General features: G+C 37.3%; 1 protein-coding gene across 12 annotated transcripts in view; it reads left to right on the forward strand.

Moving 5' to 3' along the window:
- Positions 1–26,297, forward strand: part of PARD3 (par-3 family cell polarity regulator) — a 441,795-nt gene that overhangs the window by 401,481 nt on the left and 14,017 nt on the right. For all 12 annotated transcript variants that reach the window (XM_064395692.1, XM_064396060.1, XM_064395762.1 and 9 more), the window contains one exon: positions 24,943–25,063. In XM_064395692.1, coding sequence (XP_064251762.1) covers positions 24,943–25,063 — 121 coding nt within the window. The remainder of the gene's footprint in view (positions 1–24,942; positions 25,064–26,297) is intronic.

Consider the following 26,297-nt stretch of genomic DNA (forward strand, 5'->3'; position numbering starts at 1 on the left):
TGTTAATAATTTAAAGTATGATGTACTACATACTGAGTTTTAGGCATAGACATTTAGTAATAAATTTGTATTTTGTATGAAAGACTAGTAAATTACTCCCTTGCCACATATTTTGTGTTACAATTGTGTTTGCATGTCTTCCTTCATAAATTATGCCCATGTATATATATATGTCACAATAAACTTGGATTTTTGACCCAGACATGATTCCAAGGTCCATTTAGAAAGGATTAGGAGTCACTCCTAAAAATTGTGTAGCCTCCAAGTTAAAAGTGTCTGCCTCCAAAAATATTTTGTTGGAGTTTTACATTTGTTTTTGTTTTCCTTCTGAAACTTCCTATGCAATGCAAGGGAGAACAGTCCCCCAGAAATGCACTATTGTTTTTAAGTCAGGTTTTAATCTGTTAAACATGGCTGAAGCAAGGGTAGCATTCCTCTTTGCCTTGGCAGTCAGTCAGCTGGAAAAGTTGGCCAGGAAACTGAGGACCTACTTTGTGGATACTTTTGTGTCCTCATCTGATTTAGTGACATAACTCCTCTGGATTGAGTTTTAAATTAACCTTGTTTAGAAAACTCATTTATGGTATTTGCATACTACTTGAGTGCTTTGGGTTGTTTCAGAATAATGTTGTGGTGATAAATATTCACGTTATATTTCCAATTTTCACTGTATTCATGCTGGGAAAACAAAGTAGATAGACCACACAACAATAAACCAATGTAAAGACAGGCTTATATGTGTCAGTCAAAATATCTTTTAATTCTTCAGGTTTAAAATTTTATTTTCCAGTTCTGCTGTTTGTATTGTACTCTTATCTTTTTGTCCTTAGTTGCACTTGCTATTTTATTATCTCATGTTTTTTTAATAGGAAATTAAGTCTCTGTTCTATGTAGAATTAACCAGAGAGAACATCCAGAGCATGCAGTTATTTTCCAGTTTGTCAGAATAGGTTTGCCATTTCATACATGTATGGTATTTATGACTGCAATATAATAAAATATTTAAAGTCCAGATTATGACTCTTCTGTACTGAAATTCAGAACATCTTCTGTCAGGTAGAAATATTACATCTCAGCATTAACTCTGTCTCTCTGCATCAGATAATGCTCTCTTATTTGTATTTGTTAATAAGTGCAGACATTCATACTCTAGTACCTGATGGGGATGTAAGAGACAGAATATAGATTTTTTTCCCTAAATTAGAAAATTATCTGAACGGATGGTTGATTAATAATCATTCTAAATTGAATTGCTTTCATAAGCTACCATAGAGAACCTCATTTTTAAAAAATCAATCTTTCAAAGCTGTCACTTTTGTCATTTGTTAAGCATTTGTTGAGGAGGAAAGAGAATATTTGTCCTAATTCTGAGCTCCCTAAGCTGTGCCAAGAAAAAGAAAAAAAGAATTATCCATCCCACTAATGCACTGTATTGCAACAGCGATTAAATTGATCAGTCTGCTTAGGCATTTCTAGGGTGTCCCTTGCTGTAATATCTGTGCTCTGTATTGATGTGCTCCACAGTGCACTAATAGGTAATAGAAAATACTTCAATAGCTAGCAATATATCTAATTCCACAAATGACTTTTACTGTGGTGGATTATTGAAATCATAAGCCTGGTGTTTGAAAGGGCTGAGACTTTGGTGAAATGCTAAGAAGAAAGGACGAGCATATTTCTCAGCTTGTGACAGCCTATTCTGAGTACGTGATGGCTGCGAGCCGGCCCAGGAAACTTTCCCACAGAGGTTTATTGCAGGGCTGGGACTGAGAGTGAGGGTGAGAGACAGTGATTTATAAGAACTGATCCTGGATCTGTCATCTACTCTTTGAGTGGTTTTAACACTGAATTCTGCCGCAATTTCCTCTTCTTAATGAGCCAGTGAGGATGAATCACTTAATGTTTGAACATATCTTTTAAAATGTTACAGGCTGTTCTTTGTCGACTTTCATTAAGCTTTTATTTTAATCTAAGACGACCAGTCAAACACAAAAGATATGCAAAGTACTTCATATTTTGGCAAAGCCTGTTTAGAATACTGTACATGGATAAAAGGAAAGAGATAAAAAGAGAAAACTGGATCAAAGAGCATTTAAGTGCATTCTCTGAGCTCATGTCTCCTGGTATGACTGACCTGAAATACCTAATGCTGAAGTTTCTTGTGGAGCATCTTATCCTGAGTCTTGAATAATGTGTAGCACAGACTGGGTAAGAATTTGTAGTTTTGCTGCAGGTGAACTTCCTGTCATAATGGATGTGTTCAATAAGCTCTAGTTATTGAATTTAAACAGAGTCTCGGTTCTTAGAGCAATTCAAGGAGTTTTGAACACTGAGACCCAGCAAATGCCATTTTTGACCTCTTAATAAATTATAAATACATGACTCAGGGGCTCAGAGCATGGATGCATTGCGTTTTCTCTCTCTTGAAAACGGGAAGCTGACTCGGGGAAGGGGCACTCAGCTGGGGAGAATTGTTCTTAGTTACTTTCTTCCTCTGTGGGTTCTTTTATTGCATTTAGACATGCTGTAAACAAACACCAATCTCTCTCATCTGTCACATTAACTCACAGGCTGCTCAGCAGTCCTCAAAGTCTCACAAAGGTCGTAACATTTCTTTAATCATATCTAGTTTACTTTTCCTGTGACTGCCCATTTTCCATGCTGTTGTCTTGAAAATAAAGTATGTGATATTAACCTTTGGGTATTTGATTTGTTGGTATTGCCAAGAGGAAGTTGAAAGTAGACAAGATCACAGTTTGTTGTTTGTATCTGTTGTTCTGAATTTATGGTGTATTTAATTAATCCCATGCTTCATGTCATCCATTAGTCACCTGAAAAGGCCAGAATTACTTTGACTTTTCAAGGCAGGTGGTTTGGGGACAGGGCTTTTGTCTGAAGTTTCAGAGCTTAATCATGTCTTGGGAGATGCTGACACTCCTGGTGCACTGACAAACACTGCTCGGGTACTTCCCACTAAAACACAAGGATGGCCTGGACACCCCTTTTGAAGTGAAGACACATTTTCCTAATGTCTTATTGTTGGAGATCTCTATGTGAAAGGAAAGATTTGTTTTCATTGCAATGTGAAGTGTAGTTCTCGTAGACATTTTATGTAGCCTGTCTTGCTGATGCCTGTAGTCTCTGTCTGTGGCACAATGAGTTTCATATACTTTTACTGTCCTTTGTATGGAGAGTTTTAATTTTTTTCTCAGAGTATTTTGTAGCTTTACACTGTTCCTGGCTAGGAGGTGGAAAAGGAGGATTTTTCTGGAGTACAGTCTTGCTAAGCCTGAGGCTACAGGGTGCAGGGGTTGGTGGATTTTCCTGAGCTTCCAGTCCTATGCTGTTAGATGTTCATCTTCTGAAAAGGAAAACCTACTTTTATGCACATACTGTTTTCAGACTAATACCAAAGGAACACTGTATTTCCAAGTATAAAGGCTATGATCTCAGAGGCCAAACTTTCTTTATTTCACTGCACATTCAAAAATTGAATGAAGCCAACTTTCTATTAGATCTCTGCTCCTCAAGTGTTTCTTTCCTCCATTAACTTTCCATCTCTGCACACTTGTGTGATTTGTCCAGTGGTTTGTATCCTCTCTACTTCTGCCTTCACTTACCTTAGTCTGGTTTTCACTCAGTCAAAACATGTCTTCACCTTCTTAGTCTCATTCTCATAGACTTGTGAATCTTTTCTGAAGTTTGCTTCTACCAAAGTCCCCATATATCAAGTAGTAAGAAACCTCTGTAGGGGTCATGTCTTCTGGAATCCTTAGGTATCTAAGTAAATTTTACACCCATCATTCATAGTCTCTGTGTATTGATTTTATTCCCTAGAGTAAAAACTGACTAGCTTTCACTCAGAAATTCATCTTTAGGTGTCTGAAATTTAAGTGAGATGATTATCACATTATTATTTATAGCTTCTTTATAGAATCCCTAAACCCTGTTCTTTTTTCCATATTTTCCCAGTACCTTCTCCAGTAATATTGTCACATTTTATTTTGCCATTCTCTATCTCCCCTTCAGATTTATGCATAAGTACTTCATCAACCTTTAAATCTCCTGGTATCTCCATAAACATATGTTTGTTCCCCTTCTTCCCTCCCTGAAGTTCCCTTAAGTCTCCTCTATTTTAAATTTGCTTCTCAAAAAATTTGGTTTCTCCCATATGAGTTCTCCACAACCTTTTTCACTTCATTTTTGTAATAGGTGATCTGCAGAAGAAAATAAGAGCTGAGAAGCAGAGGTGTCTTGGATAATGTCTTCTTCCTTGCTTTTCTGCCAGCTAAAACAGGAATAAGAAATACTCAGCCAGTTTTCACTGCTGTGCTCTCCTTGCTTTTCCCCCTCCCCAGCATCCTCACAGCCCAGTTCTGTTGACTTTCTTCCTGCAGAAAGCAGGTGGTTGGATGCCCTGAAAGGAAAAACCATGGAGCTAAACTCTTGAAGAGCAGATGTGTGTACTGACCTGCAGTAATAGCCTAAAACCTCTAGAAATCCTTTCCCTTTCCTCAGAAACAGCTCTTTCACATTGTGGTCATTAACATTTGCTTCCTGCAGTGGCCTATTATTGTTTAAAGTCTCTGACACATAAAACCAAAGTCTTTGGGAGAGAGTAGGTAGGGGAAAAATATACATTCCATTCAGCAAATTTGGTCTACTACCATATGTTTTTACTCAGCAGCTTATTTTCCTGACTTTAACACTATGGTTGCAGCAGCAGCAGCACCTGCCTGTCCCAGACTTCCCATGAATACTCCTAATCATCTTTGCCTCATTCCCCCTCCATCTCAGACAGCCTTTGCTTGCTAGTGGAGAATGAAGCAGGAGGCGAAGTGTTTCTTTTTTGTTTCTCATCTCCCTTACATGCATTATACTTGTACAAAACCCTCATGTTGTTTGAACAGAGGAGGGAAAGGTCCTTGTGAAGGGATCAGATCTTAAACAAGCTTCTTCTCTAAATTCCTCTTACCAGCCACCAACTTTGTGGTGCTCCATGTGCCATCTGAGATGAGGGTTGTAGTCCTTTAATCATAACACACTTCTTGTATCAATTTGGTCAATAAATGAATGATATGAGGTGTCAAGGTTTACAAACCACTGAACTCTGTTCTTGTATACTATTGTTCTCTTACTTGCTTTTTCCATTGAAGAGTAATTCCTTTGAGCACCAGAAGTGATTACAGAAGATGACACCTTTGTAACCAGCCTCAGGATCTCATTCTGAGGAGAAACTCAGCCTGTAAAATGCTGTATGCCTCACCCAGCAATTATGCAGTTGTAGCTAATTTCAGAAAGCATAAATTGCCCATTATTTCTGAAGAGGATTGGGTTTTTTTCACCAGTGGTACTGAAAGTGGATGCTTTTCCAGTGGATTTTTATATGGCTTCCACAGAGTGGTACAAATAAGAAATAAATGACTTCTTTTTATTTCTCACAATTGTTTTCTTTAATTTAAAACTTAATTATTTTATGACACAATTTGTTGATGAGCAAAGTTTAGTAAACCATTGGAACATCCTAAAATATAGGTTTCAATTTTTATGTATTAAAAATATTTCATTATGGAGGTGTAATTGTAACATATAATTGGAGATCAGTCAATTCAATCCGTGATAGAATATTGTAATGTGTTTCTTTTTTTTTTTTTTCATGTTGATGCCACCTTGCAGCATGGATATGGTCTTCTGTGGCAAGTTATTATCGAATGTTATCTCTCATAAGGCAGTATATTCTTACTTCTGCTTGAATTTTTGTGGTGTGCATCATGAAATACCTCTTTTTGCGGAAAAATCCAGTATTGGAGAATAGCTGCATAAACCACTTCAATTGCAGTTCATGAGAGCCTGTAGCAATTTGGGAGCAGTACAAGAGTTTCTTAAAGTGATCACAAATGGAACACGTACAGTTCAGGTGAATTAAAATGAATGTTATGATTTGAAGAATAATGAAGTATTTCATTTTGGTAGATAAGTTAACATGTTTTCCGCCATTTCTGCATCCTAGCTTTTTCCAAAGCTTTCTTTCATGGAAGAATTTAGTATGTAACTTTTCACCTGAGTCTGAATTTTCTACTTCACAGAAATTCCAATTCTTAACTGGTCTTAGAAATCAGCAACCTCCAGTGCATATTTCCAAAGAAGGAAACACAGTAAAAGCACTGTCTTTAGGAAAATGGTATGTGTAGCCCTCAATATGATCTGTTGTCAACAATGTCATTTTAAGAAACTTCATTAGATTCTGCAAAAGAAGTTCCCTGAAATTATGAAAACCAACATAATAGATGTTGGATGAGAAACTGTGGGACAGTACTGAAATACATAGTGTTCTGCCCATGTGAGGACATAAAGAAGAAAGAATTTCTCTTACTCTCTTCCAGTTGCTGCTCCTGTTTGCAGTGCTCCGGGGTGGCAGTGGCTGTCTCACAGAGGCTCACTGTGTCCCACAGGGAAACGAGCCAGCTTCAGGGTGTCCTGGTGTATCTTCCACCACAGGCACTAAGGAACCACAAAGCAGGCTGGTTCCATTCATCACTGTTTGCTTCTTAGACCCCGGCTGAGGAGGTCTGACCTCAGAGCTTGTGGCAAAGCTGGAATTTGAGAGCATGGTAGATTATTTGCTAGATATGCTTATTTAGATAAGAGGCACCATTGAGTCTTTCTAGATGAAACTAGAATAGCTGTGATGACATTTGTTTTACTGTGCAAAGTGGTCTGTCTTTCATGGAATATTAAAGGGAGAAGACAATGTCAATTTTCAAAGCAGGTCTATTTGGACAGCAGTCAAATCTAAACTACTAGGAGAACAAGAAAATAAAATTGCAGCTAACTGTAAGGGGCCATTGTGTTAACATTGGAAAAAAAGCAGTGTCTAAAATGAAATTGTGAATAGGAAATTCTTGGATGACTGAATATCTGAACAGTTGAGCACAATGTGAGCAAATAACTTTGTGTTCCACACACCAAAGCCTGATTTTATTTTAAAACAGAACGCAATAATTGTTCAAGACTTTCAGCTGTCTTCATGTGACAGGCCAGGTGTTCATATGCTCATTCATGTATGGCATTGTGCATTTCCTACATAATTGTTGAGATCATCCCATTTGTGGGATCTGTAACTCCATACTCCAGCATAATAAAAGAGGAGTCTCTGGGGGGGGTGGGGGAATTGAAAGTGTATTCCTCTCTTCATAAAAATAAACCTACCTAAGCTCAGTAGGGTTTCCTTAACAAGCATTATTAGGAACTGACTGATCAGCAATACTACCCACCTACATCTGGCACTGAATTTCCCAAAGATACAGCTTTCTCATTATCTTAGGGGAAAAACCAAAACAACCTGTATGCTTATAGGGTAAATCCTGCTCCTTTAGTGCACTGTTCAATTGTTCAATATCTAATCTAAAAAGTAAGTGGATCTAAAAAGTAAGTGGATCTAAAAAGTAAGTGCCTGAACCAGAGCAACAGAGAAGTGTAACAGATACTTTCAAATGTAGCCAGTGCTTTGCAGAGTAATTCAGTTTTCAATTAATACACAGCAGTAAAGTACACTTGGACAAAAATTACTGGAATTGCACATATTTCAATCACCATGAAATCCAGAAGAATGCTGGCTGACCACAGATGAAATCTGATTTCTGAAATAAGGTGTATTAAACAGTTGCTTTCAGAAGTTGGGGGGACAATGACTCCTGATTATAGAAAGAAGCAGCAGAACGCCTGCCGCTTTTCTCCCCGTTCCCTTATGGAGAAGGGAAGAATCAGGCAGAACCCGTGAAAAGTGACAGCTCGTGTGAAGTCTAATCCTGCTGGTTTACCACTGAGGATAGTTTTAATTTCCAACTGCCAATGGCATTTACTGTTCTGTATATAAAATTGCCCTTAGCTGGTATTTTTTGACTGCTGATGAGCTTTATTCAATTACTTCCTGGATACTCCCAGCTCCTGTTGACTGGTGGGGGCACTGGGGACACTGCAGCTGTTAGAAAGGGCTCCTCGAAACATGTAAATGAAGGGATGTGAGTACTGGTTCCCCTGCACTGCTTGAAGTCAACTTCTAGCTAGGTTGGTTACCTGGGAAACAGCTGTCAGCACAGTGGAAAGGAATCTATTTAGTGTGGTGGATAGGTGATGGTTTTCCGAAAAAAAAGAGAAAAGGCAAAAAACCCCACCACTGCTCCATAATTTAGGTTTTAAGTGTATCATGAAAGAAATAGGAGATAGGGTGTTCTTTTAAAGTTTGTTAAGAATAAATTATTCCCTGAACAAAATAGTCTGGAACTGCAGAAATGTTTAATTACTGGGAAGAGTATTTTTATAAGGGATTTAAATTTCAGTAATAGCTCAAATTTTGTTTGTAACAACAATACTAAAAATATCATTTTTTGACTTGCCAGTTACCCTCAATTAGAATGCTGCAAAAATACCAAAAAATGGAGAATAGTTTGTTAGGTTGTTGACATTTTTTATCTTCAGGATTCTTCCGGTAGCACTAGTCTTTAGATCAGTTCTCCACTGAAGTTAAATATTGTTGAATTTTTCAGATAGTGTTTCCTGCACCTGCAGCAGAGACAGCTTAAGAATAGTTTTTCCAAAGTGGTGAGAGTTAAGAATTCCTGGCTTATGCACTGTGCTCAGATTCACTGACCCATGTCCTATCTCAAAGACAAAAGCAGAAAAGACAGTGAAATGAAAATGCTGGGTGTCTTGGCACCACTTACGCATTTCTGATGGGCTGATGATAGCAGCACTATCAAAGCTCAAGTTGTCACCTGTATTGTTGGGCAGTTTCCCTCTTTTTGGAGGGGGTTTCATGCTGCTGTTTTGGCAGAGGATAACCACATCTCTTTGAGCTATAAAATGAGTACAAAGTACATGCCTGCTTATCTTCTTTGTTCATAAATTTTTGGTTTAGCTCTTAATGTTTCAATTTGAGACATACTCTGAGCATCTCACCACTGATTTGTCTTCCTCATGTGAACAAAAGGATTTCCAGACTGAATACAGAGGTACTTTCTTAGGTTCCTCTTCTACCTTACCCTGGTTTCCTTAAGGCTGCCTGAGGATCTAAATATCTCTTGTGTTGATACACAGTGAGTGCAGGACACCCTAGGGAAAATTTCCATGAAAAAGCCCTGCCTTTTCCTCTGCCCCACATCGTGTGTCCCTGATTGTGATAGAGCTCACAAAGGGATCAGGGCACTGATCTTCCTGAAAGCAAGCCCATTTGAAGAAAAGAATAGAAAATAAAGAGGAAATAACATGATGTCTCATTCAGCTCTTTGATTTGGATAACTGTAGTTTCATAAGTGCTTTGTGGCTCAAAGGTTGGAACAGGAACATTCTGCTCAGAGACCAGAACTTCATCAGTTCAAAGAAATAGTGAAACACACTGCAGTTTTCTAAGGCAGTTTTGAGAATCTTAGCCTAACAAAATAATGTAATTATTTTATGGTAATAATCCCCCTGTCACTTAATTTGATCCTGTAGAAACCAACCATGTCTGTACCCCTACACATAGTAAAATTCTGGGTTTTTTTCAGGACTGTCTTTTGAAAAACTCCATTTAGTCTAACCACTTAGTCCATCAGCTGGAAGATTATCATCTCAATTTACTCATGTATCTTTGTTCAAGATCTAATATTTCTCAGGCTTCCAATATGCTACAAAAATGTATCAAATACCATTAGTTGGGAACACAACTGTTCCATAATGCTCAGTTTCCATTGCTAGTCTCGCTGATCAATATCCTTAAAACCACAATCCTTAGCTTAAGTTAAATATAATTGTCCTATAGGAAAGATGGGAAGGAAAAATATCCTGGAATCTATTTGAAGGCAGCTCCAGCTAGCTGGGAGCAGATGAAGAGAGGAAATGATGATGAACACAGCTTGTTCCATGAGTTCATATTTTATGGTTCCAGAAATAAAAGTACTTATCCAAACACCATGTATATGGTTTTACTTTTGGACCTTTTTTAAGCAGTCTCATGACAGCATTACTGCCTTGAAACAATTAAGCCCACCTAAAGGAACCACTCCTAGGCTTTATCTATTCCAGCAGAAGGAGAAGCCAAATTAAGCACAAGAGGTGTCTATGAATAAAGTGACACGGCATGAAAAGGTTCCTCCTCATAAAAGGGAAATTTCACATGGTTATAAGCATACATTTATGTTAATTAAGGACACATCTAGGTTTGGAAGGCTTGAGAAATTGATATTACTCTACAGAATATATATGATCACTCTTAAGTATGTTGTGCCTGTAACTGCATATTACTATATGCTCCACACTATACTTAGCAAGTCTGTCTGTCAGAAAGCTCTAATTGCTTTATGTGTGAGAACATTAAGCTGCAATAAATTTATATACACAGCTGTTCCATTACTGTGGAACAAGTTTTATCTCCTAATAAATTGATGTTTCTTTTTAGTGTCAACTCAACCCAAAATTTATACCCAAGAAGGTGAACCTTAACATCACATAATTAGTTCAGTGACACCAGTGGTAATAGAGGGTATACACTGTACATCTCTTAAATATATTGATGGAAAAAAGTTTTGACTTCTGTTAATTGTTTCTTGAAAGCATAATTGTGATTAAGAGCAGTTTTAATTGGAAAAGGAAGAAAGAATCACGACCTTTAAACATGCATTGCAAACAGCATGTCTGCATTTACAAGGAGTTGCACCATAACAGGAAAAAAAATAAAAACCTTTAAAATAGAGCATGGGAAAGAAAAGGCATTGTGGTTCTGTGTCGAGTCACATTTAGGTTAATGGAACAGAAGCTTAGACTGCCCTGGACTTTTGATTAATATTTAATTAATCTGCTGTAGAAGACTCTGATTTGAATTAAACTGGGTACTAATAAAGGAACCAATTCACCAAGGAGTTCACATAAATTTGACCTGCCATTATGAGAATTTAAATTAAAATGGCCAAAGTTTTGTTTTCTGCTCATTTTATGCCTGGTCTATATCAAGTGCAAGTAATTTACTAGGAGTGGTGTAACTGGAAAAGTGAAACAGGAATTGATCACTAGTAATAGAGCCATAGCTACAATATGACATGCCATTTGGTTTGTTTTAAGTACCATGAGCTAAAGAGTTGTATTGTTCTCTCAGTACCATGTTTTACAGCTTGAAAAGAAGCATTTAGCTGTACACAACAAAGAGAAGTATAATTTGATTTAAAAAATGGCTGGAATGGTTTTTGGGAGTTGCATATACTTCTATATTGTCTCTTAATCAGAGTGGCCTTAAAAATAATGCAAATTAAGTCAGTTTTCCAGGTGCTGTGACTTCCTTGACCTCCCTTCCCATATGTGTAGGGGTGTAGGTATTGCCTTACTATTGAAATATTGCCTACTGTGAAGACAGGCAGGGTTGAACTGTCTCATGAATGATTCTCCTTTTTATCAGTCATGATGGATTGTAAAAAGTATCTCTTCAACTTCAACATAGGAAAAATGAGTTTGTGGTTACCTCACTCACAGTTTTTTCTGCCAGCTCTTTTCATAGTCAGGGTAGATGCCATCACCATCTTGTGTGCTAGTCAGCTCCTGATCTAGTAAGCAACTTTGAATGTGACCCTCTCCACTAGTTTGGATGACACCTAAATCCCACAGAATTTCTTCAAGTCTCATTACTAAGTTCTCATTCAGATACTCTGACTTCAGCAGCCTGCTCTAATACCTAATTCATCTGGTTTTAGGTGTCTCCAGAGTAGTCCTGTGTAGCTTGGCTCCTTTTGCAGTCAGTCAGTCACTGAGCTGAGCCCCCACTGCATGCCTTTGTTCTGGGGAAAAGGAACATTTCACAAATGTGTGTGTGCCTCCATTGTGCAAGAGTATATCTGTTCTTAAACTGTGAAATCTTTGGCTAAGGTCTGGTTGTAGGCAGTCTGTGCAGTATCTGCTGCAGATAGGGGTCCTGCTATTTGAGTAATGCCTAATGATGCAGAAATCTGGCAAAAATAATAAAGAGTAAATAGCAAAAGTGCAGCAAAACAGATCTTTGTGGGTCCTGCTTACTAAGGATGTTTATCATTCTTTCTTTACATAAACTCTAATTCCTGGTTTTGGTTTCCCTGGAAAGCAAATTACTGTGTAGCTCAAATGGGAAAATTCGTGGGAGCTGAACTTAATCTGAGTTAGCAGCATAGCAACATAAACTGCTCTCTGGAAGCTATGTCTTGCCTTAGTTCTTTTTGAAAATTCCAGTAGATACTCATGGAGTTTCTCTTACCATTTTTATGGGAGAAGTAATTTATAAAGAAGGCTGGAGCTTACACAAATGATGTACAATATCTGGTACTGCTTCTCTCTTTATCAGGATCATGGCAGTCACACATGTGAAAAAAAATAGTGTGACCTGTTACCTTTGAATTACAAAGTCTGTGCTACATCATGAGCTTATTTCAAAAATTAATCTTAAATACCAATGCAGTTTTGTGCTGATGTTTCATTAGTCTGTCATTTAACAGCTCATTGCATTAATAAGCCTCATTGTATTGAAAAAGATTTTTAAGAAATTAATTGCTATTCTTATTTTTTAAGATAATTGAAGAAGCTGCACTGAGTTTTAAAATCGAGGTAGAAAAAAATAAGTTAGAAAAGATAGTTTTAATATCTTTTTAAAATAAATATATTTGTTAAAATTGACATAGTCTTGTATATGTGCCTCTCAGACATTTCAGCCTACTAGGATTTTGCCTAGTGAAGAATGGTCAATGCCAGTAGAAACAAGTGTATAATTTGCATTAAATGGAACTGGCTGTGCAGTATTGCTTATGGTAATAGCTACAGTTACTTGCTTATAATATTTTATCTTGTCTTCTGAGAGCATGAAAGAGCATTTGTAGGTACGTGTCAAATTCTTCAGGTCAGTTGAGTTCATAGTTATGTAGGCTCACAGTTCTGTAGTCTAATTTTCTTCTGCTGGCAGAAGCTCTCCTTTGCTGGAAATACCCAAAGGAAACTCTTAAAAAAGATGTGGAGAGTGTTGGAATGTCAGGGTACAACTTAGCCTTCTGTCACTTCTTTAACAATTATACATTGTCTGGTGTTGTAACAATTAATTGCTTCTATTGGAGAGTGGTTGTATATGAACTATAGGTGGCCTGATTAGCTATTTCCATGGAATGTAAATTGTTGCCAACAGTTGTTTGAAAAAACTCTGGTTTTATCTCAATGTGAGTCTGTCATGCCATCAATGTCTTCAGACTCTTAATCCTGAAATAAGAGAGGAAGGAAGGAAAATATCTTTAATGAGTTTCAATGGCAATTTTTTTTTGTTTTGTTTTGGGGGTTGCTTTTCATAGATATTTGTTTACTGTATAGATCAAATGCTTAGTGTGTCCTTTGACAAGTGCAGTCCATTAAATGCTTTATTCATGAACTGGGATCAAGGGATTGTCTCAGTTCTAGTCTGCTCTCTGAAATAAGATAATACAAGCAATTTCTGTTAAGTATTATGGTTTAGGAGAGTGCGGGGAAAAGAAAAAGTTCTTTAATCTCTTTGATCAGATTTGAATGACAGTAAAATCTTATGCATTAATGCTTAAAATTCGAGATTTTATCAGCAATCATTTTAGTAAGTAGAAGTTGAGCTGCTGTGCTGAATAAATATACTTCTCAGTACATGTAATGTGTTGATTTCCCTGGAGTTGCTCTGTAATTCGTTGTAGAGAAAGAATGAAGAAATAGTAAATAACAGAAAGAAGAAACTGAGTGATATAGCTGTAAGTGGACATACTCCAATTGGTGTGATATGCATCTTTCTGGTAGCCAGGAGCAGCTTACCAGATAATTTCTACAGCAAATTGTTTCAGAATTAATCCCTGAATTTCATACTGGTAATAAGAAGCTTAGGGCTGAAAATTATTCCTTATTTCTCCCCCCAAAACCTTGGTCAGACCTTCTCATGTCCATCAATTCTGAAAGCTCTGTTGGATTCAGTGGGTCTGTACAGGTTTGCAGCAGCTAAAGCTCAAGCCCAGAGATGCATTTCAGAGCTCTGTACAGGAACTGGCATTGCTGTTCTTTAGTTAGAATCACATATGTAGCAATTTCCATTTCAGCAAAGCTCACGAATTAGAAATCTCACTTTTTTAATAGCGTTCAGGAAATATTTCTGGTTTCTATACCGGGGCCCATGAAGCGAGCGCACGTCAGACGCTCCAACGGCAGCAGAAGGTTCTGCTTTACAGCAGCGTTCGTGCTGCTGGGCCTCCTGCCTCAAGTGTCTGAAATAGAATCACAGTACAATTTATTATATTTATTATCATGCTGTAGAAGAAAAGGCATTTTCACGTTTTATGATCTGAGGCCCTGGACTGTGTGATTAGTCTGTTACATTTTGGGGTATCTGGCCAGTGCAAGTTTGAGCAGCAGTAGTTTGTGCTGCACAGTCATGTTTGATATATGGAAAACTTTTTTTTGGTACTTGCCACTTGGACTGAAATCTTTCTGATTAAAGATGTCAGAAAAAAGCAGTATCTTAGAAATCCAACTAGGTAATGATGACAAAATAAAGTGATATCAGTTTGGATATATTTTTAACAGGATGTCAAAACACATTGTCATCAAAATCCCCAGAGACACCATTATGGTGTCAAAATGAAACGTTATCAACCTAAGACTACAAGAATAACAACGAGAAATAATACTATTGTAACTTTGCAATGTACTGCCAATATCATGCAAAATAAATTTGATGTGCTAAGTGAAATTACTTACTATGTATGTTTCATTTCTTCCTGTTTACTAAAAAGCATATGGCAATTATGTTACTCAAGAAAACCTTACAGCATTTGCATAGCATTTACTGAAGTAATGTAAAAGTCGAGATACAAATTAATCATACTGATGAGACCTTGACCACAAAAACTGTTGTGTTGCAGTCCTTGGCTTATCTCAGGCATTCCTCTACACTTCTATATGCTTCAGAAAGTAAGACATTTAAGACTTTCATTTTTTTCATAATAGAGAATTATAAACAGTAACATAGTGTACTCTCTAAAGAACCCTTAAAATTATACTGAATTAAATGAGATCTGTTCATTGTATGAACTTTATACAGGGCTTTAAAAAAGGCTTTTTGCCCATATGTGGTTGTGTGAATGCAAACACAGAGAGGCTGAGCAACTTGATTTTGTTCTAATGAGTTTTTCTGCCAAAGGATTAAAGTGTTATACTGCTATGCCCATTGACCATCACCTCCTACCAGGCATTCCTAGTACCAGATTTCTTAGGATGATTCATTTTCCACCTACCTTGAGCACAATTTAGCCATCTAGAGTGGATTCATCTGCCATAATATAATTGTCTACAACTATCCTGAGCTTGTCCCTTTACTCTTCTTTGTCAGTGAAAAAAGTAATGAGCTCTTGAGAGTAATAATTGCATCCAAAGACAAGTACTGTGATTGCCCTCTGGAATAACTTATTTCTCTGTATTTCCCATAGAAAGGGTCCAGGTGAGTAGTTTGAACTCCACACTTGCTTTTTAAATGATTACAGTTGGTTGCAAAAAATCACATCTTACCTTCTCCTAGTAAATAAATTGGCTTTACTGTAACTTTTATCAGGCTAATTATCTTGGCAAAATATTGAAGTGGTGTTACAAGTAAATGTTGTATTTTGTCTGCAGTATGAGAGATACATGCTTTTGGGTTTCTGAAATCTGCACTTAGGTTGAGACTAAACAGCCCAATGGCAGGAAATATTAGAATTCAGGATTTCTAATCCAGTGTTTCAAAGCATAGCAAAACCATCAGCAATTATTTGGCATCCTGCAAAATACATCTGAAAAAGAATTCCTGAGGAAAAGGCATATTTAGCATTTCCAAGAGGAAAAATAAGTGAAATAACTTGAAAATATCTCAAGTAGTAGAAGTTTAGTTCCACCTAACTCACTAAAAAACCAATTGAATTTTTGAATAAAAGGTAATTGCTGTTTTTTCTGTCCTTATGTGGAATTGATTATTTTTTAAATACAACTGTAATTTCACAGCAATTTATAGTTTTAAAGGCAATCAAGACAGTGTGGTGGTAAAGCATGATTAAAACATTTATTTACTAAAATCTTCATTTTTAAAGTACAATGCTGAAAGAATTTATCCAGAAATAATTTGTTTTGCAAGGTATAATACTGAGATTTGTTTCTACTCTCCATATGCATATAATATTTAATTTAAAAATCTTAATTAGTTTTTATGCTAATCAGTGTAAATCTTAGTGATAAACTTCATAAGAAGGCAACAGTCGGGTGAATTTAGGCATCAATTCAAGTAATCAATCTTAGCTTTGATTTTAGTTTTTTCTTGGGTGATTCATATTGTGTGCAGAGGCACTGAATGATTAAATGCTTAACAGTAACTTCTGGTTTAATATACAGATTGAAATTTGTCTAGTTTGAAAAATAAAACAATGATCCCATTATTTTCTGTGTTTTATATAGTTTCCAATCTAATCCTATCAATCCTTAACTTTCACCTAGATTTGGTATCTTTAGGCCAAGTCATTTTTGTTTGTTTGTTTTTAATGGAAAATTTCACATTCTGCAGTTTGAAATTAGCCTATAGGTAAAGTAAGATATAATGTAAAATCACTATATAAAATATTATTTGAAGATTTATAATGCAATAGCCCCTCTGTCAAAGTACAGAAATAATTATACTATAATTATGTTAGAGGCTGGTAAGGACAGGGGAAGACATGTGAACTCGGTGTAATGTATTATCTTTTTTAATGTTCAGGCATTTTAAAGAGATATCTTAGTCCATAGATCACTGTTTGTCTAGCAATGTATTGCTTAATACTGTAGTTTAATGAATACTTTAAAACAAAATGTCATTTTTATTAAGGGCAAGTGTTCACAAGATTAAAAAACATTCTATTTTGTTTTGTTAGTTGCAATACCCTGCTACCTGTTTTACTAAGTGCTTTCTCAAATTAAAGAGAAATAAACAACATAAAATACATAAAATACTCTTTGGGTTTCCAGTATAACTTATGTCAATGCATTAAGCAAGATCTAAATACTTTTAAAGTGAAGTTTTGCATTGAAACAGAGCTAAATTTCACCATTTACACTATATTTTTTAATGGTTCCATTATTTAAATAATCCTTTTTTTCCAAATCTGTTTTCAAATTTGGAAATTTGAAAAATTTGAATAATTTGAATATCACTTTTGGTTTGTCCTTCAAATGGTGCAATCAGGATGGGTTTTTTTTTCTATTTTCAGTGTTGCTAGACCCAGCACTGTTGGCTAGAGGTGGGCTCTGAAGCAGATTTTGGAGCACGGTGTCAGCACAGAGCAGCAGCTGAGTGGTGTGAGATGTGCTGGAGGGAGCTGGCTCTGCCCACGTCACAGCATTCACACCTCACAGGTGGTGCTGGCCACGGACAGATGTTCCTTTTTGCACATCCTGCTGTGCTTTAAGGAGTGACTGCTCCCTAGCTGCTTCTCCTGCCCCTCTTTCTGCCCGTGTCTCATCCTGAGAGATCAGAGGGAGCTCTCCCTAAACAGCTTCTGGCAAAGCAGCTGGATTAGTTTAAATGGAAACAAAGGCTGACGTGGCCTGAAGCCTGCTAGGGATCTTCTGGATGATCCCTTCTGCTGGCACAGGAATGGCCAGCTAGGTCCAGGAAGGGATTTCTTCTCTGTGGTCTTTGTTAAATGTCTTTGTATTGCTGTGCCAGGCAACTCTCACACTGGCACAGATCAGCCTGTGATGTCTAATTGTGGGTGTTCATCAGACCTAACAGCGCTGGAGCCATCACTGTCTGTTCCAATTAGGACAGGAAGTTTCTTAGGTCAGAGCCCATTTTTTGCCACCTGACTTTGAAGTAATTTTGGGTTTAATTTGGAATCAAAACTGCAATTTCTCCCTTGCTTGATCACTAGTATTTTTTTAGTTTTCTTTTTTTCATGATTTATTAAATCTTTCTTTGTGTATTTCTGCTATTTCTTTAGCATTCTCATAAGAAATTCACAATGAGATGTCTTGTATTTTCTTTTAGGTTTTGTGGCATTCTCTTTTTTCTTTTCCTTTTTTTTTTTTTTTTCCTAACTCAGAAAGTGCAATACCCTATGAGAACAGCTGTAACAAGTTGTGTGTGGCTGAAAATTGGCTTGGCTTATATCTGCAAAATCTAACAGCTCTAAAGCAAGGCTTAGACTGTGTGATAACCCAGTAGCTGAGTGTCTGTTTTCAGATGTTTATAGCAAGTTCCTAAAATCTCTGCTTTTCCTTTTAGTAGAAGAATTCCCCTGAAAAGTAAGACTGGATTTCAGTCTCCGGTGCGCAGGCTCTGACAGGCTAATAAGGAAGAGTGATGGTGGCAATAAAAAGGGTCTTGGGTGCATTCTTCGTATTTCACTGGCTGTAAAATGATGGCCCTGCTACAGAAGGGCCACAGAGGGACTCAAAGTGAAATCTAGTCTGGAAAGTTTGAAGAGACTGTTTTGGTGAAGTGACCTCCCCATCAGCCCCACCTCTCCACGTTGTTTATGGCCATCACATCAGAAGCAAGTGCTAAATTTCGAGCATTTGAGGTTACCTTTTTAATCTTGAGAAGAAAGGTGTGTCTTTTTAATTTTTAATTATTTCCTCTGTTGAAATTGTGTAAAATGATGATCTAAACACAATATCAAAAATTGGAAATTAATTTTATTCACTGAAGAAGAAAGGGAGTGCATTTGGAGACTTATGTACTTCGTGGTATTGCAGTTGATGAACTTCCACTGTGAAGACAAACTGGAATGACACTAAAATTCCCAATGAGCTGATTTCACATGCATACATATTGACATAAATCCTAAGGTTTAAATCCTGTTTTGATGGAATTACTATGCTGAAGTGTGTAGGTATGTGTACAGGTAACATGCTATATCTTGCCTGTCACATTAAGCCAATCCCTGAATTTAGCTGCCTTTAAAATCTCCTGACTTTAAAGGATATATAATGCTCAGTGTTCATTTAGCAAATACGAAATGGCAAAAGAGGATGAGTTTTATAACTATGTGTACAGTAGAAATAAGCCAAAATTGAAAGAGATCTGGGGGAAAAAATGTCTGGTAGAATGTATACCCTACTGCATGCAAGAAGCTGCCCTTGTTAGAAACTAACTTTGCATGCATAATTAATTTGAGCTGCACATTTCGTTTCTTACAACTAGAAGAGAAATTTAATTCAGGTGTTTGGTGAACATATGGGGGATTTACTGTGAATTTATGACCTGTGGTTTGAGTGTAAAAACCCAAGATACTAGCTGATAAAACTTAATGAAGCTAGTGCAGAGAAACTATTTTTATTTGCAGTTTTGTAATTCATACATTTTTTTGGTTTTTAACACCTCTTCTCTACCTTTTTATGCCTTATTCCCAATAAATATTTGACAGTTAAGAAAAACAAAAGTAGTGTGGAATAAGGCTTTTTATGCCTCTTTCCAGGTTACAGTCATGGTACATTTTTAGTCTAACAAATTTCATCTCTTGCTCAGCTAATTTTTTTTCTTAGATGACTGTATCAATTCTGTAATCATATAACAGCTCTTTTATACAGCACTGTCCATGGTTGCTCCTGTTTCTGTACCATGTCTGAATGTGTTAATATCCATGTGTTCATGGAAAATCTATTCTCTGATGTCTCGGAAAAGGACCATATGTAGGGCACAATGGATGGAGAGGACCAGCCAAATCAGTTACACTAACTTAAACCTGAGGAGTGGCATTTAGGTGTCAAAAAATAAACCACAGAACAAAATAGGAAAAGATCAACCTGCTCTGGCAAGCTGGTGGCAGGAAGGAGGCAGTGCAAACTGTGCTGCTGCTCAGCCCTCACCGCCCTGTGCTCTGTGGGCACAGTCATCTGTGTCACTGATCATTAACAAATCTGTCTAAAGTGAGCAAACCAGCAGGCTGTGCATTGGGACGTGGTGGTAACTTCAAGGCTGGTAAAGGGCACACTTTCATTGTATTTTATGTCCATGACTTTTTGAAATAACCTGACAGTTTCTGCTTATTCACCCTCAAGGGCCATCTGAAACAGACAAATCCATCTGCTTGGGGTTAAGCACTGTGGAGAGAGGGTGCTCGAGTTCCAGTAAATTTTTATATAAGATTATCACCACTCTACTTTCTGCTGGGCAGTTTCATCCCGCTCAAGTGATGAAGAAAGGGGCCAATTTTGTAGGCATTCAGTTAGTCCTGTACTTTTGTAAGGATGTGTGCCACCAATCATGGCGTGGCCACATTGTCAGTCCTCAGTGTGTTGGAAATAAATTTGCTTCCTGCTCCTCTCTATGTGTAAACAGAGGTAGATACAAATTCAGCCTTTAATTTTTAACATGACACAGGTAATCTGTTCAAATGAAAAGGAATTTATATCATACAAAGGGGTGATAGTTATTTGCCAGCTTGAAGCAAATAAGAACCCATCTGTGTTTTATTACTGCTATCCAGAGATCTAAGCAGCCAGTCAGGCCAGTGAGGCCCCAGCAGCTCAACTGTGTGATAGAAGATTTCAAGGTGTAAAGAACACTGTTTGTTTACTAACCTTTTGGTTATTCTAGTCAAGTTGCAACTGCCTGGTGGTGTTGTTAAGACCCTTTTCCGTGCTTTTTCAGGCCAATAAATTTTTTTCCCGAAGCTTCAGTGGTCCCTGTTCAGTGGCATGTTTGTATCTACTTTATCACACCGAAAATCTGACTGTTTTGAAAGGAATGCAGCTCTGCACATCAGTGCATGACATCACACTGAGACATTGCTTAATGATCTGAGACCCTGATGGCCATTGCTGCAACTGCTTGTTCCTGGAAATATATGACAGCCCTGGCCTATCTAAGTCTTGCTTACCATTGCATTTTTAGTCTGTGCTGCTGGTGGTGTGTTTTGAAGCAGCACTCAAAAAACAACTGATTGTGAAATGTGCCATCTGCAGATGGAAGGCAATGGGGTGCCAAGTAGAGCTGTGATACAAGAAAGCACAGATGCTTTGCAACCCAAGTAAACTTTGGCCCTAAAAGCCTTTCCTTGAATTTTATTTATTTTAAGAACATTTAACATTGAGAGCACTTTGAGAGAAGATCACTGGTATCTGATGCTAGGAGGTGCTAATTGTCTTCTGTAAATTCACAGCCATCCTGTTATTAAGGAGGCATAAGGGAAGGCTGTCTGGGCAAGCTGTGGTAACTGTAGAGAGTTGTAATTCAGTTCTGCAAAAAAATTTAAAACTGGCATAGGTTAAATCTTCAATAGACTTGGGATGGATGTCAAGGTAAACTCCTTCCTTCCTGCTAATAGTCCTGAATTATTTGAGGTGGATCTGCCTTAAGATTTTCAGTGCATTTGAGTGAAGGACGCAAACAAACCATGGCACATTTAATTGAACTTTTGAGGACTTTCCCCATACACCCACAATGGGAATTTAAGCAGCAAGAACACTTGCAGCCTGCATCCTAGTAGTCTATTGATATGACCCTATCTTACTTGGGTCAATTCATCCAATAAGTCAAAATTTATTTTGCTTTAGACTGGCTAAGGACACTTCACATGGGATGTAATTTGTTTAGCTCTGCCCCAAGGGATAATGATGTGACTTACATAAAGATTTTTAGATAAAGCACAACATCTTGGGATCTGAAAAGTAATAAAGTTAAGTTTTCACTGTTGACTCCAAAATTTTATTAGTGACAGTTTTCCCTAGTGATTATGATTTTTGCATTTTCCTCCTTCTAGAAGTACTAATTGTGAGTTGAAAGAGATACCAAGTGGGTGTACCAAGTATTCCCTGAGTGCAGAGGGAGTGCAGTGGGAGACATAAAAACCAGCAAAAAAAGCACTGATGATAAGAGTAACTGGATAAAGAAAAGCACAAATAAAAAGAGGTGACAGCATGGCAGGCCAGGACAGAGATGTGCAAGCCCTCAGTGGTGAGAAGATTAAGGCAGCTATAATTTAACCTGGAGAATCAGAATAAGGTTGAAATGAAAATGGAAACCAAAGGAGGCAAAACTAAGATATAGTCTAAGCCCTCAAATAATCTTTTAAGAAATGTATCTTACTGTCTCCTTAGCTGTCTGGCTTTTCCTCTTCTAAATAAAAATATTTAAATTTTTTGTTATTATTAACCCACTGATGATCTCAATTTCTGTTTCTTAGAGACTTTTTCAGCTTGAAGAAATTTGAGGAGATACAGAAATGCCTTTTTCTAATTTTGCTCCTTTTTCTTCTGTGAAATAATTCTTTTTATAATTCACTTCTTTTGCAGTTTTCTAAATCTGAGTCAAGTCCCTTGCTTTATAGATAAAATAGAAAATTGTTAAAAGATTTATCTTCTCTGCCATTATCAAACCTTTAATAAGTTTGAATAACTTTTCTTAAATCAGCTTGACTTCTTTTTTCTTTTAATTTTTTTGTAAGGGTTTTTTATGCATTAAAATAAGTTCTTGGGTCTGGAGACAAGTTGATCATAAATCCCAGAATCCTTCTTGTCCTTTGTTACTTGTCTCTGCAGTGTACAGAGTGTGAAGTTCATGCATTTGCTGTTTGAGAAAAGATGCATTTTGGCTTCATGGCATGGACACTATCAATTTATTTTCTTTTATCCATTTATTTTCTTGCTATTCCTCTGGTAAGGTAATTGTTTTAATTAACAAAATGTGCAGAGGCCCTCAGATCTGTAATAACCCTTCCAGTAGCCCATTCTGGGGCTGGTGCAGTGTATCCTGTGCAGTGCACAAGGTGTAGTGCAGTACTTTGGAGTTCACATTCTGTTTGCCATTGGATAAAATGCTTCAGTGTCACTTTTGCACTGTGATCCCTAAAATCTTAAACAACCTTGATTACAGAACCCTGATTGTTTACCCACCATCTTGAGTACTAAGAGGTATCTATGGATGGAAATTTTTCTAGTAACTTTTGCACAGAAATTCAATTACTTTTCTCTTTCAAACATATTCTTATGCCTGAAATTGTAATATTTACTATATGTTTGCTCTCTAAGTGCAATTTATCATGTAGGAAACACCTCTCTGTATAGAAAGCAGTGGACTACTTGTTTGTTGGATTAACAATAACAGTTTTAAAAATCAACAAACCGTTTAAAAGTGTCTTGTCTTATACTGGACTGTGATGAATCCCATTAAAATGTGAGGTGTATAGCAATGCATGGGAAAAAAACAAGTGGTTGTATAGTAAAGCTGGGCAGAATTTGACAATAAGGAATAAATTTACATAAAATAAAACTGTAAATGGAGATAAGCTGTTTCACAAAATGAAGTTGAATTAAGGAAATAAAATTAGCAACACACCTACAATGAAGTGGAAATCTTGAAAGTAGCAGTGTTTTATTTCCACCTGTTCTAAATTAAGCTTTCTTTTAATTGTACTTTTCAAAATGGTAATTTGCACATAGAAATTGACTTATCCTACAAATAAAGCATCCCCTAAAGCTCCCATTTGGGTTTTTAAAAAGCATGAAAGAAAACACTTCTCTAAATTCCTTCCTTTTCTTTGCCTTTGGTTTCAAATACATTTTAAAAATAAATCAACCCAAACCACTTCAAAAATTAGCCTTTGCCAGAACCATACTAATTTTTCTGTCTGGCCAACCAAGCACTGATAAACTGTATTTATTGGCACTGAAAAGAGTGGGAGGTAATGTCTCAAACATCTACAGCTCCAATCCCCTGCGCCTACCAGTCCCGAAAGACATGGAAAACAGTCACAAAGGGGCTCTACAATTGTCTTTTTTCATACAAAGGAAGACACAGGATATAAATTCACTGTGTTTTATTGTACCCTGTGTGTAAGAAAGGAAATCTATGGAATTGCTTTCCATTGTCTCTCTGCAGATTTCTCTTTTGAAACAAAGTAATAGATGTCCATTCCTCATCAGCTCTTTTGAAATAAACAATGAAATGCAGGGCACAAGAAGCCCACAAGAATAGATTAAAATGCTTCTGGTTAGTCTTGATATAGCATATTTGTTTGTCAGGCTTTCTGTGGTTCCCACATTAACATGTTTGAAAGAGGGGGGTTGTAGGGTCAGGTGGGAGCTGCACAGCTGGAAAAATGTCAACAAGATTAATAAATACCCACTTTCCCCCTTCTCCATGAAATAAGCCATTCCTGTGCATATTTCATTACATGCACATGGTTTCATGTACACCTGCGCCGTGGAGTGTGGATTACTGGGTATTGTGGAGAAATTGATGGTTTTGAAGGATTGAAGGTTCTGGGTGTGCTGGTTTGTATCAGTACCTCTGGGACTGAGCCCTCCCCAGCCACCAGTGTCTGTGGGGCCAAGTGAAGCCAGCTCTCATCTGCTGCCCAGATCCATTCCTGCTATGGCCCTGTCAAATGGATGGCTTTTTACTGGCCCCCAAGCCTTTTAATGCTTTCAGACTGATCAATTTAAAAGACTTGTTAAAAACAGAACTAAGGGATGACAGGCTCTTATTGATTGGGGAAAATAACCAAATTTTATATAGGTAGAGCCTCCAGACATTGTAATTAATTTGATGTGAATAAAGATCGGATAGTACTACAGTTTATTGATCGGGGAAAAGTATCTTTCTTGTTTATTCAGTAGCAGAGATCATTAGGACTTTTAATTTCCCTTTATGTTAAGTCTGACACTACTATATCTATTCTTCTTCATTCTCTAAGAGTGACATATACTGAAAAGGTGCCAACAACTTATGATAATTTTTAGGAGTATTCTTATTTCTCTTGTCCTTGCAACACCTGAAATTTCTTTATTAGACAAATGGCATTAATAATCTTTAAAAAACCTAAATATCTTTGGAGTAAATGCTTGTAAATTATTTTCACGTCTGTAGTCCTGCACTACTGCATCAGTCCCAGCAGTCCCAGTCACAGGTGGTATTCCCAAGTGTATTGATAATTTCCATCCTTCCTCTTTTAGCAACAGATCGACCCCCAGCAATCACGACCGGATCCAGCGCCTGCGCCAGGAGTTCCAGCAGGCAAAGCAGGACGAGGACGTGGAGGACAGGAGACGCACGTACAGCTTTGAGCAGCCGTGGGTGAGTGTGCAGGGCCTGCCAAAGCTGGGATGCTTGGCTGACTCCTGCAGCTCCTGGGTGGATTGGGAGCAGACCAAAAGGCAGGCAGGGTGCTCTGCCTCCATACTTCTGCCCTTGTTGTGATCCCCATTTTTGCTTCATTGATGTTTACTTCAGTTCTAAGCTTCTTCAGCCATCTGTCATGGGTGCAGACAGCATTATTTGCTCCGTGGTTAGACCCTTGACTCTGCGAGTTACTGCTTGGATTAGTATCAAAGGCAGTACCTATTGATCTGAAATTTTCAAGGAAAACCAGAATAAGATACATACTAAAAATAAATAATGGAAGATGAAACCTTTTAAATGCTATTTTCTCTGAAGCAATATCACTGTGTTTAGTTATTTTCATAAAGGCAGAACTATGTCTTTTCACAGTAAGAGAGATGAGCCTCCTTTACAATAGTACCACTCTGACACTTACATTAGCTGAGACAGTTCTGTATTGAGATATATGTCCTAATTGATCTTTTAAATCCTGCTCAGACTGATCCAGTAATGTGATACAATTATTTCAATACATGTGCTTATCTTGATTAACATAATTGAATGAATTAGTGCTGCTTTTTAATCAATTACACATCCTAAATTAGGATCCTTTAAATATGAGGCAAAAACTGTAATTTTGTTGAAAATTCCCTGGTAAAGACAGTGAACAACTTGTTTGTGTTCCCAAAAAACTGGGAACTGTGTGATGACAACAGTAGAATCTCTCACAGCTTCCTCTGAAGCAGGTGAGGGTGGTGAGTTTGAGTTATTGTTGCTCAGCATTGCCATGCACACAAGGCTGAGGTGAAAACAGCCAAAGAGCCACCATGTCTGAGTATGAAGTCAGTGAGAACAGCAGATATAGGCTTCTCTTTTCTTGTATTAGAAACATCTAGCTTCCTCTGAAATTGAAAAGATAATACAAACTTTTTTTTTTATGAGCAGATGCTTTCAGTTTGAGGTGGGGAAGATAATGTGCTAGCTCATCACAGGCATAGTTCAGCCATTTGGGGTAGGTTGGGGCTGGGTGTAGTTGATACCTTCTGTTACCCATACCAGCTACTGTTTGGTTTCCAAATGAGAGATTTCAGCAACATTCTTGGGAAAACTGTGTATGAGAAAACTTGCACTCTTGAAGACTTGAGAACTTAACTACTGAAGGTCATGGGCCAAATTGTTGTATATCTAAATGCCATAGCAACTTCAGACA

This window comes from Passer domesticus, chromosome 1 (genome assembly GCF_036417665.1).
Source record: "Passer domesticus isolate bPasDom1 chromosome 1, bPasDom1.hap1, whole genome shotgun sequence".
NCBI classification, from domain to species: domain Eukaryota; kingdom Metazoa; phylum Chordata; class Aves; order Passeriformes; family Passeridae; genus Passer; species Passer domesticus.